Below are 17,223 nucleotides of genomic sequence, written 5' to 3'. Positions count from 1 at the left end.
GGACGCTAGTTTGTGTCCTCTCGTAACCCTGAGGAGAACTATGGGGAAAAAACACTTACCCCATAGTTCTCCTTTACACATTATTGCCATCACAAGGGTAACATTTTGGCTGAGCCCTGCTGACTTTAGGAGCAGAGAATATTTCTGGCAGATCAACAGGATTTTTTTTTGTACGTGTAGGGTCTTTAAAAAGGTATAAACATGTGGAAACATGTATGTATTGCAGAGATGTACTGCATGTGCGTCTTTTTTTATCATTTTGCCCTGCAATATACTTAATAGATGATACGCAATTGCATTAATATAGGGTGTTTATTGTTTTAGTTCTGAGGGGAAAAAAAAATCCCCCTTTTACAATACATCTTGCTTCCTGTCTTCACAAGTCTTAAAATTAGCACTTACCTACACAGTCACAGCACTCATCCCAGAGTGTGCCCAGACACAGCATACACTCCTTACAGCAGGAGCAGTTTCCATCTGTGGGACGACACTGGCACAGTTCCTGAAAAATAAAATAATTGCCATGAGCATTCTCGGTACTATAAGTACTAGTTATATATATCTCCTTTTTTTCATTAGGATTAAAAAGGTACAGTGTGGTGTAAGGCTGGATTCACACTGTTCTGTGTGCAAACAGCATGCTTGAAAATGCACATGCATATGTGTGAATAAGCTACAATACTATATCTTTCCTTTTCACAATGCACTGCACAGACGTGAACAAGCAACATAGGAAATAATGGGATTTCTACTTGCAATGCATTTTCATGCAGCAAAATGCATGAGTTTTGCTGCGTGAAAACAAACACATGTGAATCGGCTATTCGAGAATATTTTACAGATGAAAAGACCATATGTTGATATAATTTCTACCTATATCTGCAGAGCTCAGAAGGCATGTGTTCTGATAAGATCAAGGTAGACAGAGCTCATTGAAATTGTCACATCCCTCATTACTGCTCACAGCAGGAGAGATACATGAATGCTTTTCAAAGCAGAGACTTCTGGTCTAGAGTTGAACAAACGTCTGGAAGGGTCACACAAAAGGAAGTCATTAGGCTCCTGTTTACATACCAACTTCTTAATTGTCTTCCAGCAATTCTTAGGAGTAAAGTCTCCACAGTTGTAAGATGCTTCATTACTACTGAATGGTGTACAGTCCTACCAGTATTTGACTGGAGGCAGTGTCAATTAAAATGTAGATCCTTATTGCACACTTTATAATGCACTGGATTTGTTCAGATGCTTGTATATTGTATTTCAAAAGGATATGCTTTTAGATTGTAAGCCACCAGGGCCCTCCTTACCATCTTGTCTTGAACTGTGATTGTAATGTCTTCCCTATATTGTAAAGCGCTGCGCAAACTGTTGGCGCTATATAAATCCTGTATAATAATAATTAGTATGTTCTGTGTACATAAGGACGACTGTAATCCATTCTTTAGTTGGAGAGTCAAAGATGGCTCTGTTTAGCACACAGACATCAGGAGGTCAACCATATACACATAAAAGGTTCTGCAAGAAAAATTTGACCATCTCTTTAAGAGTCAGGCCATGTAGGGTGTTATGCAGACAAAAAGCTGTTGATGGATATGAAGTACAGGCACTCAGGTGTCTGTGCATACCGGCTGCAGCTTTCGGTATTCCTCTGACAGGTTAAGCTTCAGCAGTTCCTGATAATGTACAAGTTCCATACACTGGTAGAATTTTGTAAAAACTTTCATATGAAAAATCTCATCAGAACAATAATGCTATCAGAGAATTGCACAATGTCATTTGAAATTTTGTTTGATTGTAACTTGCAATGTTGGAATGAATGGAGTTTCTGGAATGTAAACCACATTCATTGTAGAATTTTGTTTGTTCAAGAAAAATTTTCCATCCTGCTCCTTAAAATTATTTTTTTGTCACTACAGTCAAAAATCAATCGAATTGATCGTATCAACTATTAGAAAATCATTATTTATTACAGGTATTTATATAGCACGGACAATTTACACAGCACTTTACATAGTAGCACATTCACATCAGTCCCTGCCCTCTATGAGCTTACAATCTAAGATCCCTATCTCACATACATTCATAGAGTGCCAATTTAGACAGGAGCCAGTTAACCTACCAGCATGTCTCTGGAGTGTGGGAGGAAACTGGAATACCCGGAGGAAACTCATGCAAGCACAAGGAGAACAGGCAAACTCCTTGCAGATAGTGTCTGGGACCCCCAGTGCTGCAAGGCAGAAGCTTTAACCACTACGCCACTGTGCTGCCTCCAACAAAATGTTCCAAAAACTGATTTTTTTCACAAAAAAAAAAATTTCTACTGGTGCATGACCACTCTTAAAAACTGGCCATACACCGTTTTTTTCCCCCCGCTCAAACTGCAAGATGAACCCCCCAAAAAAATATATAAACGATTCCTACATCCACGCTTAACAGCGTGGATGGACGAAAATCCTGCAGGGCTATTGCATTCTCACAGTGGCATACCGACAACTGTCAGAATTCATTGCCAATTGGCTGCCATCACATCCAAATGTTTTCCGACTGGATCCTTCAATTTTCTGATCAAAGGATGCAGGACGGAAGACGGCAGGACCCCCACTGAGCGCATTTTGACTGGTTCATGAAGAACAGGACGAAAGTCACAGTGTACGGCCAGCTTAAGGCTCCAGTCACACTAAACATATCGGGGGGAATTTACCAAAACTGGAGCAGAGAGAATCTGGAGCAGTTGCCCATGGCAACCGATCAGCTTCTCTCTTCGGTTTGCTCAGGTAAGATTCAAAAATGAGAGAAGCCGACTGGTTGCAATGCAAATCTGCACTAGATTTTGTCTGCTCCAGTTATAATAAATCCCCCCGCCCCCCCGCCCCCCCACTGTGTTGCTTACTGAAAAAAGTGTAATATATAAAACAAACACATGACAGGTTGTGCGGCTGGTCTGAGTGAAGCCTTTACCTGAACATCTATAGAGCTGTAGGCCTTCACGGGCACCGTGCTGTCTGATACATTTAGAACAGTAAACAGCTGAACACATAACTTTCCCTTTAGAAAAGGAAAATTGCCTAGAGCTATTTGTCTGTAGTTAACACTATACATGCTTCCCTAGTGCTCCACTTTCAGGAACAAATAGCTTTCATTCTATATTCCTTTCTCTGCTTCTCCCACTGAAAACATTTATGTTTCATCAGAATTTTACAATTATTAAATCCCAAAATGAAATGTCCCTATGAACAGAGGAAAACTAATTGAAAGAGGAGCAGTAGAAAACTTCCTGTAATTTGTAAACAGATAATCACGTTACCCTAGTAGAGTTGGCTCTGAACTATTTCACAAAGTTAAAGTATATGTCGGGGGGGAAGCTGCACAGTTCTGCACATAAGCAATCCCTTTATGTTTTATCCCTTTCAAGTACAGAAAACACCCGGTGATCTGCCAGAAATGCACACAGCTCTCAATTTCTTATAGCTGACAACACACAGCATTTTTCTGGGCAGAATGGTGTCAGCCCTGCCCAGTTGTCTTTTGATAAACTTCTGAATACCTCCTACTGTCATCTCCACACCACAGGCTGTAATTATATATCTATCTATAGATATCTATATATACAGATATACATATACACACACACACACACACACACACAGAGTCATGGCCAAAAATGTTGGCACCCCTGCATTTCTGTCAGATAATGCACCACTTCAAGCTGAAAATTGTTGCAATTACAAACGTTTAGACATTCTCATGTTTATTTCTTTTGTTTGTATTAGTATGACACAAAAAGGTGGAGTGAAACAAAAACCAAATCGGACGCAAAACTCCAAAAATGGACTGGACAAAAATATTGGCACCTTCTCCAAATTGCAAGAAATAAATTGCATTCCAAGTTTGTGATGCTCCTGTAATTTGTAATTAAACTCACCAGTATCAATTAACAGGTGCTGACAATATAGAAATCACACCGGCAACCAGTTAAAATGGTGAAAAATGGACTCAACCTTTCTGTTGTGTGTCTCTGTGTTCCAAGTCCATTTCCAGAGATCTTAATGTTCTTGTGTCCACTGTACGCAACATTGTCAAGAAGCGTACAGCCCATGGCACTGTAGCTAATCTTCCTGGACATGGATGAAAGAGAACAGTTGATCAAAGATTGCAACAAAGGATTGTTCGAATGGTGGATAAAGACTAGGGATGCACAGATACTTTTCGAGTACCAGCGCAGATACTTGGCATTTTCATGAGAACTACCAGGTTTGCTGCGGTTGCAGCTGGGACCTGGCTCTGGCACTCCACCACTGTCCTGAAATCATTAGTCTGTATTGTTTTAGAAAAACTGTCACATGACAATAAACAAAAATGTATCAGTACTCGTACTTGTAAGTACTCGGCAAGTATCAGTACTTGTACTCGCAAACCTGGTATCTGTGCATCCTTTTATTTATAAAAACAAAATCGTACATTAAAACAGAGATGTACAAATCCCAGGAGCTCAGTGTGCTCCTTACAAATGACAGCTGCCTCCTAACTTTTGGAGCTCAAAAGTATCGGTACATGTACTCTTACTTGTACCGAGTACTGTACTTGGTATCTGTGCAACCCCAATAAAGACCCTCCATCAACTTCCATACAAATTCAAGCTGACCTTCAGGCACAGGGTACAACGGTGTCAGCTCGCACTATACGTCGCCGTCTGAATGAAAAGGGACGCTATGGTAGGAGACCCAGGAGGACCCCACTGCTGACACGAAACATATAAATGCCAGATTGGAATTTGCCAAAACTTACCTGAGAAAAGTCAAAATACTGCTGTGGACAGGCAAAACATAATGACAGCTCTTTGGTAAAGCCCATCATTCTACTGTTTTCAGAAAAAGAAATGAGGCCTTTAAAGAAAAGAATACAGTCCCTACACTCACACATGGTGGAGATTCACTGATGTTTTGGGGTTGCATTGCTGCTTCAGGCACGGGATGTCTTGACTGTGTGCATGGCATTATGAAATCAGAAGACTGCCAAAGAATTCTGGGGTGCAATGTAGGGCCCAGTGTCAGAGAGTTTGGTCTCTGTCAGAGGTCATGAGGACAATGACCCGAAGCACACATCAAAAAGCACCCAAAAATGGTTTCAGACAAAGCGCTAGAGAGTATTGGACTAGCCAGCAATGAGTCCAGATCTAAATCCAATAGAGCACCAATGGAGAGATCTTAGAACAGCAGTTGGGAAAAGGAACCCTTTCAATCTGAGAGACCTGGAACAGTTGGCGAAAAAAGAGTGCTCCAAAATTCCTGTAGAGAGGTGTAAGAAATTCATTGATGGTTACAGGAATCAATTAATTTCAGTTATTTTTTCCAAGGGCTATGCTACCAAATATTGAGGGTGCCAATTATTTCGACCAGTCGATTTTTGGAGATTTGCATGGAATGTGTCAGATGTGGCTTATTTTTCTCTCCACTTTGTGTCATACCAATACAAACAAAAGAAATAAACATGAGAATGCCAAAACATTTGTAATTGCAATAATTTTCTGTGCAAAGTGGTGCTTTATCTGACAGAAATGGACGGGTGTCAATAGTTTTGCCCATGACTGTGTGTGTATATATCTATATGTATCTCTATTTTTAGATTTGTGCTTTGTTAGATCAAAGTTTTAGACATGGCATTTGAAAAACTTTAGAACTACAACATCATGCACGTTAAACAGACTTTCTTTGCAGGCTAATGTTGATTAGAAGACTGTAAAGTTAAGGGTTAGCTCTGCATATAAAAAGTATGCAATACAGCCCTATGATTAAAAGAGACCGTAATGACTTTGGTTTTCTACAATCAACAATCATATACTATCGTATACTACAGTTGGCTGTAAAACTTTTAGATTGTAAGCCCTCAGGGGCAGGGCCTTCCTTACCATCTTGTCTTGAATTGTATTGTGATTGTAATGTCTTCCTTATATTGTAAAGCGCTGCGCAAACTGTTGGCGCTATATAAATCCTGTATAATAATAATAAAACGTAAAGAACCTATGAGCAAGGGCATTGTTAGCAGTTGAACCTGGGGCTATTTGCTTTCCAAACACTTGATTGCCCTATACAGGCAGTCCCCGAGTTACATACATGCGACTTACATCCGACTCCAACTTACAAACGGAGGCTATTACTGTACAGCAGGGGAAGTTGTAATGCTACCGTGCTTGTGCCGACGACGAGGAGTTCCCGCCTTTTTGGGTCTGGTTTGTAGTGCTGTACGTACATTACAGGAAGTTGGCTCTTGTTGGACGTGCAGACGAGGGGTGCCCGCAACTTTTTCCAGGTCACTGTGAGGTTTTTACTGCTGTCTGTATCCTCATTAGAAAGATTTAATCTCACTTTCTGTCCTTGAGACAACAGGAAGTGAGAGGAAATCTACCCCTAGGAAGGAAAATTCACTCCTGTAAGAGTTATCATGGGAAAAAAGGTGTCCCCCGCTGAAGCTAAACCCCAAATTTTCAAACTCCACTTGTCACAGGGAGAAAAAAGTGGGGTGAAATCTTCTGAACAGGGGCACATACAGCAAAGCAAACGTTATCCAAAACAAAAAAAATGTTTTGGCTGGAGTTACTTAAAAAATGTACCTGTTCCAACTTGCATACAAATTGAACTTAAGACCAAACCTACAGTCCCTATCTTGTTTGTTTGGATGTAATGAGGCATAGCTGAAAGTCTGGTTCATTGAAGACTGCAGGATCAGTGGGATTAAAAAAATAAAGATTTTCGTATGGTAACAGGACTTTGATTTTCTATCCTCAAGTGCAAAAATGACAGCTAGATTCTGGCTGGCACAACGGGCAACGTCTCCAGTTTTTACCTAAAAGCAATAAATCTAACTGACTGCAGCTTGTCAATCTTTTCCCTTCGTTTTCACCTGTTAATAACACACTTCCTGTCCCTTTGTGCTACGCTCAGTTCTACACTGAACTATGGAGGAGTCATGGTTGTGACACAGCTAGACCTCAAAAATGTCTGTCTTTGTTCATCTCCATTACATGGTAGATTGATGCGACTAGTAGTTTACACAAGATCGATAAGGATGTTTGTGTTTCTTATCAGCTCACAGGAAGTGACACAGGCATTGTATTGCTAGTGAGATCAATAGGAATTTTCTGCACTTGTTGAAAAAAGAAAACCAATGCAGCCACCACATCCAAGGAATGGTAAGCTGCAATACATTACATTTTGCTTTTGGGTTTAGATACGCTTTAAAGTTAGACAATAACATTGCCAGAACACAGACTAGTCTACAGTCTCTGTACAGCCATGACTTATCTTACCTGAATTAAGCATTTGCTGACATCACTTGCACAGAGGGCTTTATTGCAGCACTGTACAGGCAAAATCCAAGAAATACACAAGGCAATAGCTACAGCGGGGATGGGATAGTGACAGGACTTCATTATTTACTATAAATAAGAACGTCTCCTGGACAAAGCTGAAAATAAAGCACATCATATAGAATACAAGTGTTAGCATACATCATTTTCATTAATGCAAACCGAAATGTAACAGCACCACAACAATTATGTAATATGACAACAGACTGATTATAACACATTACAAAAAGGCTTTATAGGATGATTTACACAAATCAAATCATCACTTAATGAAAATTAAGGTTATCAAGAAGGCAGTAATAAGCACACACACTCCTGCGAGGATGGGAAGAGTCCTCCATTATTAGTGCAAGCTGCTCAGAACAACCACCTTTTTTAAAATCCTAAATGTGCCGTGTGTTGGTCAGTTTGACTTTATTTTCTTTTCTGTATCCCTTGCTTATACCTAAAATGTTGAATAAAGAGAATAAACCTAAATGTGCCCATACATACTAGAGGGCCCTCTCATGTCTCTGCTTGTGCAGTCCTAAACCCAAAAGGCCTATTGTCCATGCTTAGCCTATGCAGAAATAAGGTGCAAGTGGACATCTCCCAATTCTGGCTTATGAGGCTTAAACACCAATCAAATGGCCGTATTCAATAAACAAAATTCTATTCAAGTGCTAATTCTTAATGTTTATTTCCACTTTGGCAGCCGAATTGGGATAACACCTATTTTATATTTGTAACATGTACCCATCAAGAATTAAAAAAAAAAAATATATGGAAATGTGCTAACCCAAAGCAACCAATCAGAATCCATCTTGTACTGATCTACCTTTAGCAAAGTGACTACAGATTGGGTAATGCACATACGAATGAGAACTCCATACAGAATAAAGCTGAACCTTGTCTAAGCAGTACAATGACCATTTCCCTCAACAACAACAACAACAAGAGCCTGCAGATATGTCATAGCCTAATTCAGCCAATGTTATCGCTCATATAGTGAACCAGTGCTTCATACAGGGCAAAGAAAAGGGTTTTTTTTTTGAAACCATTTTCTCACTGCAGACTTCACCTCTGTCACAGATGAAGTGCTGGCCCTTCAAGTGTTCCTTTAGTTTTGGGAACAGGTGGAAGTCACTGGGAGCCAGGTCTGGGCTATACGGTGGATGTGGCAGCACTGAAAAGTCCAGGTGTTGAATTGCAGCTCTTGTTGCAGCACTTGTGTGAGACCTGGCATTGTCGTGTTGTAGAAGTGTTTCATTTCTGTTGTTCTCATATTGTTCTTGCAGACTTTCTTGAAAAAGGAACAACAATAAAAACTCTAAATGTTATATTAAAACTCTTATTGCATAAAAGAGAATCAAATGGATTGGAATAAGAAATTAAATGCTTCTTCAACCCGACAACGACAGGCCTCACACAAGTGCAGCAACAAGAGCTGCAATTCAACACCTGAACTTTTCAGTGCTGCCACATCCACCGTATAGCCCAGACCTGGCTCCCAGTGACTTCCACCTGTTCCCAAAACTAAAAAGGAACACTTGAAGGGCCAGCACTTCATCTGTAAAGAAGCACTGGCCCTTCAAGTGTTCCATCTGTGATAAAGAGGTGAAGTCTGCAGTGAGGAAATGGTTTCAAAAACAAAAACCACCAATGTTTGTTTTTTTTTAAGGACCAATTTAAAAAACAAGTGCAGCGTTGGCAGGCGTGTATTGAAGTGTACGGTGATTTTGTAGAAAAATAATTATGCAGTTTTAAAAATAAATCTAGGTATATATTTTCGTTATTAAAAATCTTTTCCCGCTAATTTTCTGTTTCAGTGAGGGCAACATTTATCAGCCTGCCCTTGTATTTGACGGTCATAACTGCTTGGATTGGATGACTGGGAACCAATATGGAAGGGTACGTTTACTACGCTAACAAAAAGCCATGGAAAAGTATTTGCTGATAAACGCCAAGTTATGCGCAACCTTTCCGCCCTATAAACCAAACGCTATGGAGCTTGAAAAGCTGCATTACAACAATCGGGGATATCTTTGCCTTCGGTTTCATTATGAGATAATAAGCTTGGATTTAGTTGCCGCTGTTACTTTACAGAGCTGGCAAAAGCAGAATGCAAATCTTTTCATTAGTAGAGGATTATCCTATACCAAGATAAGATAACCAGAAAACATTTCACTTGATGACTGACGGCGGCCTAATTAACATGTTTCATTTTGGGCCTCTCATTACAGGAAAAGATCTTTTTCCAGGAAGCGTGTAAACTCCGAGACTTTTATCTGCTGCGGTAAAAGGAATACACTGAAAAATTAAGGCATTTTACATTCCAGGATCTCATTAATCACACAGGTCATCGTACTCATATGTGTAATGTTATTAATTGGTAATTAGAAAATTTCATTGCACAACAATAAAGCAATGTGCGCTCTCTTACTGAAATTTTTTTACAATTTCTCTGATGGCGGGGTTATTTATATAAATTAGGAAAAAGATGAAGTGCTCCACAAAGCAAATCACATTTAAAGTTGACTCTTGCCAATACAGGTTGGGTGCATTTTACCCCGCATTAGCACCAATGCACAATTTAGCACAAACACATAGAACACCAAGCGAGGATGAATTAGAACACATGTCACACTGTGCAGACAGTTCATTTACAATCAATGGCTATCTTTAACCACCTTACGACCCCAGCAATGTTTCCATTTTTAAAATCAGAATTTAATGGATATGAAATTACTTTAAACCCCCCGAAAAATTGTATATTTTCTAAAAGCAGAGGCCCTGTAGAATAAATGTGGTAGCTGCATTGTTTTAAGTTTAATTTGTATTAGGAAAAAAAACACAAATGAATTCTAGTGCATATAAAACACAATATAATACCCAATTTTTTGATAAAACATAAAAGATTGGGTTAAGTTAAATAAATAGATAGATACAAAACATGTCAAGCCTTAAGGGTTCAGTCACACCATCTGTGTTCGGAGCTGCAATGGCCATTTTTCCAGCACAGCCCAAACGCAATACAAGGCAAATTGCCTTGTTATGGATGGTGATAGTTCACACCACTGCATTCCGGTGGTTTGTGCTTAAAAAAAAGTATGACACGTAATGAGACGTGGTACATGGTTACATATTTAGGTTAGAAAAAAAGACACATGTCCATCGAGTTCAACCTATAGAGATATTTAAAAAAAAAAGAAAAGCCTAAACAGAACGCTATGCCCACAATGACCCACTGTTGATCCAGACGAAGGCAACCCCCCCCCACCCCCTATAAAGCATGGTCCAATTTGCTCCAACAGGGGAAAGAATTTCCTTCCTGATCCCATAAGGCAATCGGATATTCCCGGGATCAACAATCTCTGATGCTTAATATACCTATAAGAATTCAATACCCACTACTATTCTGTGCATTTAGGAATACATCGAGATTTTTTTTTTAAACAATTAGCTGAGCTCCTGGGGGAGTCTATTCCACATTTTCACAGCTCTAACTGTGAAGAATCATTTCCTTATGCAAAGGTTAAACCTCCTTTCCTCCAGACGTAAAGAGTGCCACCTTGTCCTTTGCAGTGACCTTAAAGTGAATAATTTGTAACCAAGCTCACTATAGGGACCATTTATGTATTTATACATGGTGATCATGTCCCCCCTTAATCGCCTCTTCTCCAGAGAGAACAGATTCAGTGCAGCTAATCTTTCCTCATAGCTGAGCTCCTCCATGCCTCTTATGGTGTACACATAGAATTTGTAAAATTTCAATACATTTGAGCACATTAGTGAACAAGCCATAAAACTGCACACGCCAGTGCAATGGTGGAAAACTATGGTACTCAAAATTGTCCATAGGCAGTGCTTTAAAAGCCTTTACAGGTCATCAGTTTAGAGTGAACAGCGAATTATAGCCTGAGAATGGCTCTCACTGTGACATTCGTGGCAATACCTGTGGAGCAATCCCTGTATACATAAAAGGTACATGTCCTACGCATGTGTTTGCATTCCCAAGCAGATCGCAGAGGAAGCCAGGTTGCTTTTAGTTTTCTTTTATATGTTTATTTTTTTACATTTTTTTTACATAACTTTTTGCTATTACAAGGGGGGTAACAGGTTCTCTTTATGGAGACATTGGAGGTCTATTAAACGCCCATTGACTCCTCTCCTCTGCCCTGCAATGCAGAGGACCTAAACAGGCGGGTACAAGTGATCTGGTTGCTCTATAGAAGCCCAGATCACTTGTACACTGAAGTGCTCCACCTGCTAATAAAATGATACCAAGATCATGGCTGCAGCAGCAACTCGTGTTCGTGGTATAACCACTTCAGGATGGCCATGTATATATAAGTAGAGTGGTCCATCTGACTCTAGGTATAGCATGGTGAAGTGTTTTCAAGTGAAGGAACAGATTAGGAAGTGTATGGACTAACACCTAATGCTGAGATCAATGTAAATCAGCACCAATTCATCCGGCGGTAACATGTATATCACCCGAAATCCAATGGTTAGGCCACATTCACACTCGACTGTCACTGCCTTTTTTACACTTATTTTGAGGCTTCAGAATATTTGTTTCAGACAAAGGAAAGCTAGCTACTGGAAGGAGGAGATGTTGGGTGGAGAATCACGTAAAAAAAAATGTTTTCAGATTCTCCTACTGAAGCCTATTGGGGCCAAAAAGCACAATCATGCCCCAATGTAGTCCATGTACTTTTTCTGAGTGTTAAAAAAACAGCACATCGCTCAGATCTGGAGCAGGAACAATAGAATAACATGGGAATCTGGGTGTCAAGTGTTCGAGTGCTTGTGGAAACAAGTGCTGTGCTTGTCAGTAAACTCACTGCGGAACTTTCCTATATAGTCATCCCTTACATGTTAGAAAAGGTGTCTAAACATACATGAGGCGGGAACCTTAGTCAAAGCATATTTCAGGAAATGCAATTCTTCACTACAACACTTAGGCCCACTCACACTGGAGCGGAGTGTCTTTGGCATTTGCGTGCGTTTTAGGCTTGAGCGTTTGGTTTTACATTTTTACCCAATGAAAAGCTAGTTACTAGACAAAAAAAGTGTTTTTGTGCATTTTTCAGGTGCTACTATCGAAGTCAATGGTGAAGGAAAAAAAAAGAGACAACACTCAGATGTGAAAATAATAATAATCCTGATCACTGTAAAATTTAAGATACAAAATGTCTAAAGCTGACCATACACTGTGCTTCTTGATGAACCGACTGAAATATGCAAAGTGGGTGCCCCCGATGGAACCCTTCTGTCTGGCATCCTTCAATAAGAAAATCAAAAAGGATCCAGATGGAAAATCTTGGACCAAACAGTGCCGACAGCCAATCAGCTTCCATCACTGTTCAAGTAGTCTAACAGCGGCGGGTGTGCTAAGCACACAGCTGGAGAGTATGGGCAGCTTAAGACTGAATGGGACCCTACAGGTAAAAAGGTGTCAACAATAAACAATGAAAGAATGTCAAACGTTTACCTGGCAGAATAAACTAAAGATGGGTATAATACATGGTGCAAATTACAGCCGGTTCTTGATCATCTGAGTTCTGCTGTCGGAACCCTTTTGCCAGCATTCCTCAATCAGCTGACTGAAGGAGCTGGTTGGAAAATTATTGGACAAACTGAGCCTGTAGCCAACAATTATTTTCATAATCGATTAAATGTCCGAATCATTTTTCGATCAACTGGTTGCATTAAGGGGGAAAAAAAAGGAAAAGGAAAACTCTCTCCCTCTCCCCCCCCTCCAACTAATCAATAATGAGAAGTTACCAACTATTCTCATAATCAATTTAATCGATTAGTTGTTGCAGCCAATCATCTGCAAGCTCCATTTGGGTATTCTAACAGCGGCCAGCAGCTGCTATCAGAATACAATGAAAATAGCGGGGGATTCGTCAATCAACACTCATAAGCGTTGGAGGAATCTCTTATATTTTCTTAGTTCGGCCCAAAGACTAAACTAAGAAAATATGACCGTCTATACCTGGCTTAACTCAGAAATACAGATGCGTAGAAACATTGCTGTCCATCCAGTTGTACTTATCACGGAAATTTTGGTTCAGAAAAGGAAAAGCAAAAACCTTCCACACAGGAGGTAAAAAATCCTTTGTGACCCTCTAATGGCAGTTGGATCACTATGTTGCTGGTTAGCCTTTCATAATAACATTCAGAAAACGCTCCAATCCTTTATCAGCAACAACAAACTCCTCCAGTCCGTGTGAAATTCCATAGTACTCTGGTCATCACTATAAAAAAGGTCCCCACACACCGTACGATAATCGCGGGAAATCCCGCGATCATACGATTATCGTAAGGTGTGTGGAAGCCGTGCGACCTCTACTACTGTAAGGTCGCACCACTCTAAACTTACGAACATGTTCGAAAACCCGCCGAGTATCGTACGACGTTCGGCGGGTTTGTGGCATGTTCGTAAGATAAAAGCCGGACGGGCCGGCGTGCGCAAGCGCACACTGCCCGTTCGACATTGCAGTCATGGGAAGCCGTGGCTTGCGATCATCGCAAGTACGATCTGCCTGTCCAAGATAGGCAGATCGTACGTTTTTTTAAGTACCTTACAACCATGGTTGTAAGGTGTGTGCCCAGCCTAAGCCTTTCACAGCTCTTACTGTAAAGAACCCTTTGCTGAAGTGACAATAAAACCTCCATCCATCCATATCCAACAGTTGTCATAAAAAGTTCATTCACTCAATCTGTATACCGACTTTCTATTAGAAACAGTACTATACTCACCCAGTCTGTCTCCTCCCCCGCTCCAGCAATGTTATGTCCCTCTGTGTCCTCACGTTCCATACTCTATATTGGATGTGATGACTCACAGGACCTTAGACTGCTAGAGTGGAGGACGGGGACATATTGAAGGGAGCGGTCTAGGAGCCAGCTGGGATTGAGGTTTGGGTGAGAATATCCTTGTTATTTTAGCTTCCTAGACAAAACAAACACTTAACCCTTGCGGTGCGGAGGTACTCCCACTGCAAGGGTTAACATTTGATTTGCCTGGGAGGTCTTCTTTAAAGGTTGCCAGGTTTACAGCCTCAGTTTTTTATACCGGAAAATAAGTAAAATGAATAAAAAGCATATTTTATATACAACGATTACAGGTTGTAAAATGCTCACAACGTTCACAGACATAGAATATCATCAGGGGGGTAACACCAGTAAAATGCACCCGTTTCTATATGTACATTATTAACGCTTCAGTTGCCAAAAAGAGAAAAGGGGGTTTTGGGTTTTTTCTTTGGAAAATTAAAATAAAAATCAAATGTAAAAAAAATAAAAATAAATTGTCCTGTCCATCCACCTCTCCTCTCTGTCCTGCTCCCCCTCACTACAGGACTGACACCACTCTGATATATGGTAGAACTATTGTTAAAGTACCTTAACTAGTAACAAAAATGTATCTTATTTGTGTATCACTCGGCTGTAGATCCTCAAATCATCTCTGAACTGGTGCTGACACTGTCCTTCCTTCTGGAGGGTGACTACTTTTATTCCCCATGGTCCCTGTGTAAAGTAGTCACCGCTACAAGCTCAATCCTGTGATGGACTACAATCTCAATACAAATTAATAAACCAAACATGAGGTTGTAGTCCATCCCAGGAGTGAGCTTGGAGCGGTGGCTACTTTATAACATACACAGGGTCCATGTGGAATAAAAGTAGCCACCCTCCAGAAGGAAGGACAGTGTCCGCACCAATTCAGAGATGATTTGAGGCTCTACAGCCGAGTGATAGACAAATAAGATACATTTGTGTTAACAGGTAGGGTAATGGAACGTATGTCTAATTGAACTCCCACGTTGAGTGTCACTTTAACTCAGAACATTGACACAAGTGTTGGATTACTTTGGTGCACGCTATTGGACATTGATAGAAACACATATGACCTTTTTTTACCATTATTTGGCAAAACTGGCGCACAGAACGTATGCGAGGGCTTTTGTTGATCTGGCACATAGAAATATTGGGACAGTCCTGGTTGAACTACTTGGAACACAGCAATCCTAACCAGAGCTCCAACCAGCCCCAGAACATCTGGCCATACACAATACAATCTCATTTACCAGAATGATGTCATATGAGGAGAAACCTAAAATGTATTCAATTAAAAAGAAATCAAGGGGGGGCCCTTGAACTATATAGTTGATCCCTCAGTAACAGAGGCATCAAGGTGTCGCTCCCATCACGAGTCAGCAGCATTTGGGGTCAGGGACATCTCTACAGAGGGAACAATTCCATAGGTACAGACAGGCGGCGGCCCCCTATAGGGATCCTGCCGCTGGTGATTTGTCTCAAGCTCCAGGATCACTCACATCAGCCCAATGCTGGCCATGCACTCTACAATCTGATTGTACAATCTCCTTTAGATCTACAAAGACAATGTACGCTCTGTCACTGACCCCGAATGCTGCTGAATGGTGATCACTATCGATGGGAAAGACATTTCAGCAAATCACCAGCAGCAGAGTTCCTCGTCTGTCATCCGCCATACTAACTCTGCAACACATGATTTGATTGGCCTCTGATCATCAAAATGACAAATTCCTGCATAGTCTAAACCCCCCCGCCCACCATGTCTGTTATGTGATGACTTGCACAGGGCTGTAATGGGTTAATGGGCAGTACTGGGCACAGGGCTGTAATGGATAGTACTGGGCACAGAGCTGTAATGGGTTAATGGGCAGTACTGGGCAGAGGGCTGTAATGGGTTAATGGGCACAGAGCTGTAATGGGTTAATGGGCAGTACCATCCAGCTAAGCCCACAGTCTGGGGTGGGTGGAGGTCTATGTACCCCAGTGTAGGGTGGGTGCAGGTCTGTGTACCCCAGTGTGGGGTAGGTGCAGGTCTGTGTACCCCAGTGTGGGGTAGGTGGTCTGTGCACCCCAGTGTGGGGTGGGTGGAGGTCTGTGTACCCCAGTGTGGGGTAGGTGCAGGTCTGTGTAACCCAGTGTGGTGTAGGTGATGGTCTGAGTACCCCAGTGTGGGGTAGGTGATGGTCTGAGTACCCCAGTGTAGGGTAGGTGCAGGTCTATGTACCTTTGTGTGAGGGTCTCCCTCAGTCCAGTGATGTCGCTGCTGTCCGGCTCCAGTGACAAGGAAGAGTCAGAACCGACTCGTCAGTCGTACATTGTACACCGTGATAGAAAAGCAGCGTCTATCCCCTGACAGACACAGCCCTTCTCCTCCTCCTCCTCCTCCACCCTGCTTCTTACCACAGGCTGGTATCCCGCCTTCAGCCCTGAGCTCAGTGTGTACGGCTGTGTCCGCTGCTCCTCGGCTCTGATGGCGTGTGGAGAGAAGGGGAAGGAGGAGCAGACACTTCCCAGCCCCCAGAACACTCACTGAAAACTTTTTCCACAGCACCTCCCTCCTAGTTTCCATCCTCCAGACAAACCACGGCTGCCTTTCCCCTCATCATAACGTAGCTGAGGCTTTCCCCAGCCAGCTCTCACTTAAAGGGTTAGTCCACCTCTAGACACATTTCCAGAAAAATCCCCCATGTATTCCCAGCATGCTCTGCAGATTACAAGCCACAGTTCAGCTCCTTTTCTAATGTCATACCTACAGGCTGTGCACAACTCCTTGGTGGGAGACCCCCCCTCCACCCTGACTAAACTCAGGATGATAAAAGTGTGTCCCCAACAAAGAAGGAATTGGTGCTGTGGCTCTCTCACCTACACATGCGCAGTGCTCTCTCTCTGCTGCTGCAGCTTCAAAGGGAGAATGAACGCACTGCGCATGTGCAGCGTATGAACAAGCCTTTACTCTTATTTCTTTTTAATTGGGGTTCTATTGTCTGGTGTGTCCTTCAGTTCAGGCAGGATGAAGGGGTCTCCTCTCC

General features: G+C 41.6%; 1 protein-coding gene across 1 annotated transcript in view; it reads right to left on the bottom strand.

Annotated features, from left to right (window-relative positions):
- TWSG1 (twisted gastrulation BMP signaling modulator 1) overlaps positions 1-16,780 on the bottom strand; it is a 31,220-nt gene extending 14,440 nt beyond the window's left edge. Inside the window, exons 1-3 of the mRNA XM_018553433.1 lie at positions 16,595-16,780; positions 7,304-7,461; positions 403-502 (exon numbers count right to left, since the gene is read on the bottom strand). Of these exons, the coding sequence (XP_018408935.1) occupies positions 403-502; positions 7,304-7,426 (223 nt within the window). The 5' untranslated portion in view covers positions 7,427-7,461; positions 16,595-16,780. The remainder of the gene's footprint in view (positions 1-402; positions 503-7,303; positions 7,462-16,594) is intronic.
- Positions 16,781-17,223: the final 443 nt, after the last annotated feature.

The sequence above is a fragment of the Nanorana parkeri genome, unplaced genomic scaffold (assembly GCF_000935625.1).
Source record: "Nanorana parkeri isolate BGI_ZX_2015 unplaced genomic scaffold, ASM93562v1 scaffold7, whole genome shotgun sequence".
In the NCBI taxonomy this organism is placed as follows: Eukaryota; Metazoa; Chordata; class Amphibia; order Anura; family Dicroglossidae; genus Nanorana; species Nanorana parkeri.
Note: the sequence above shows the minus strand (reverse complement) of the source record. Positions and strands in the feature narration are given on the sequence as shown.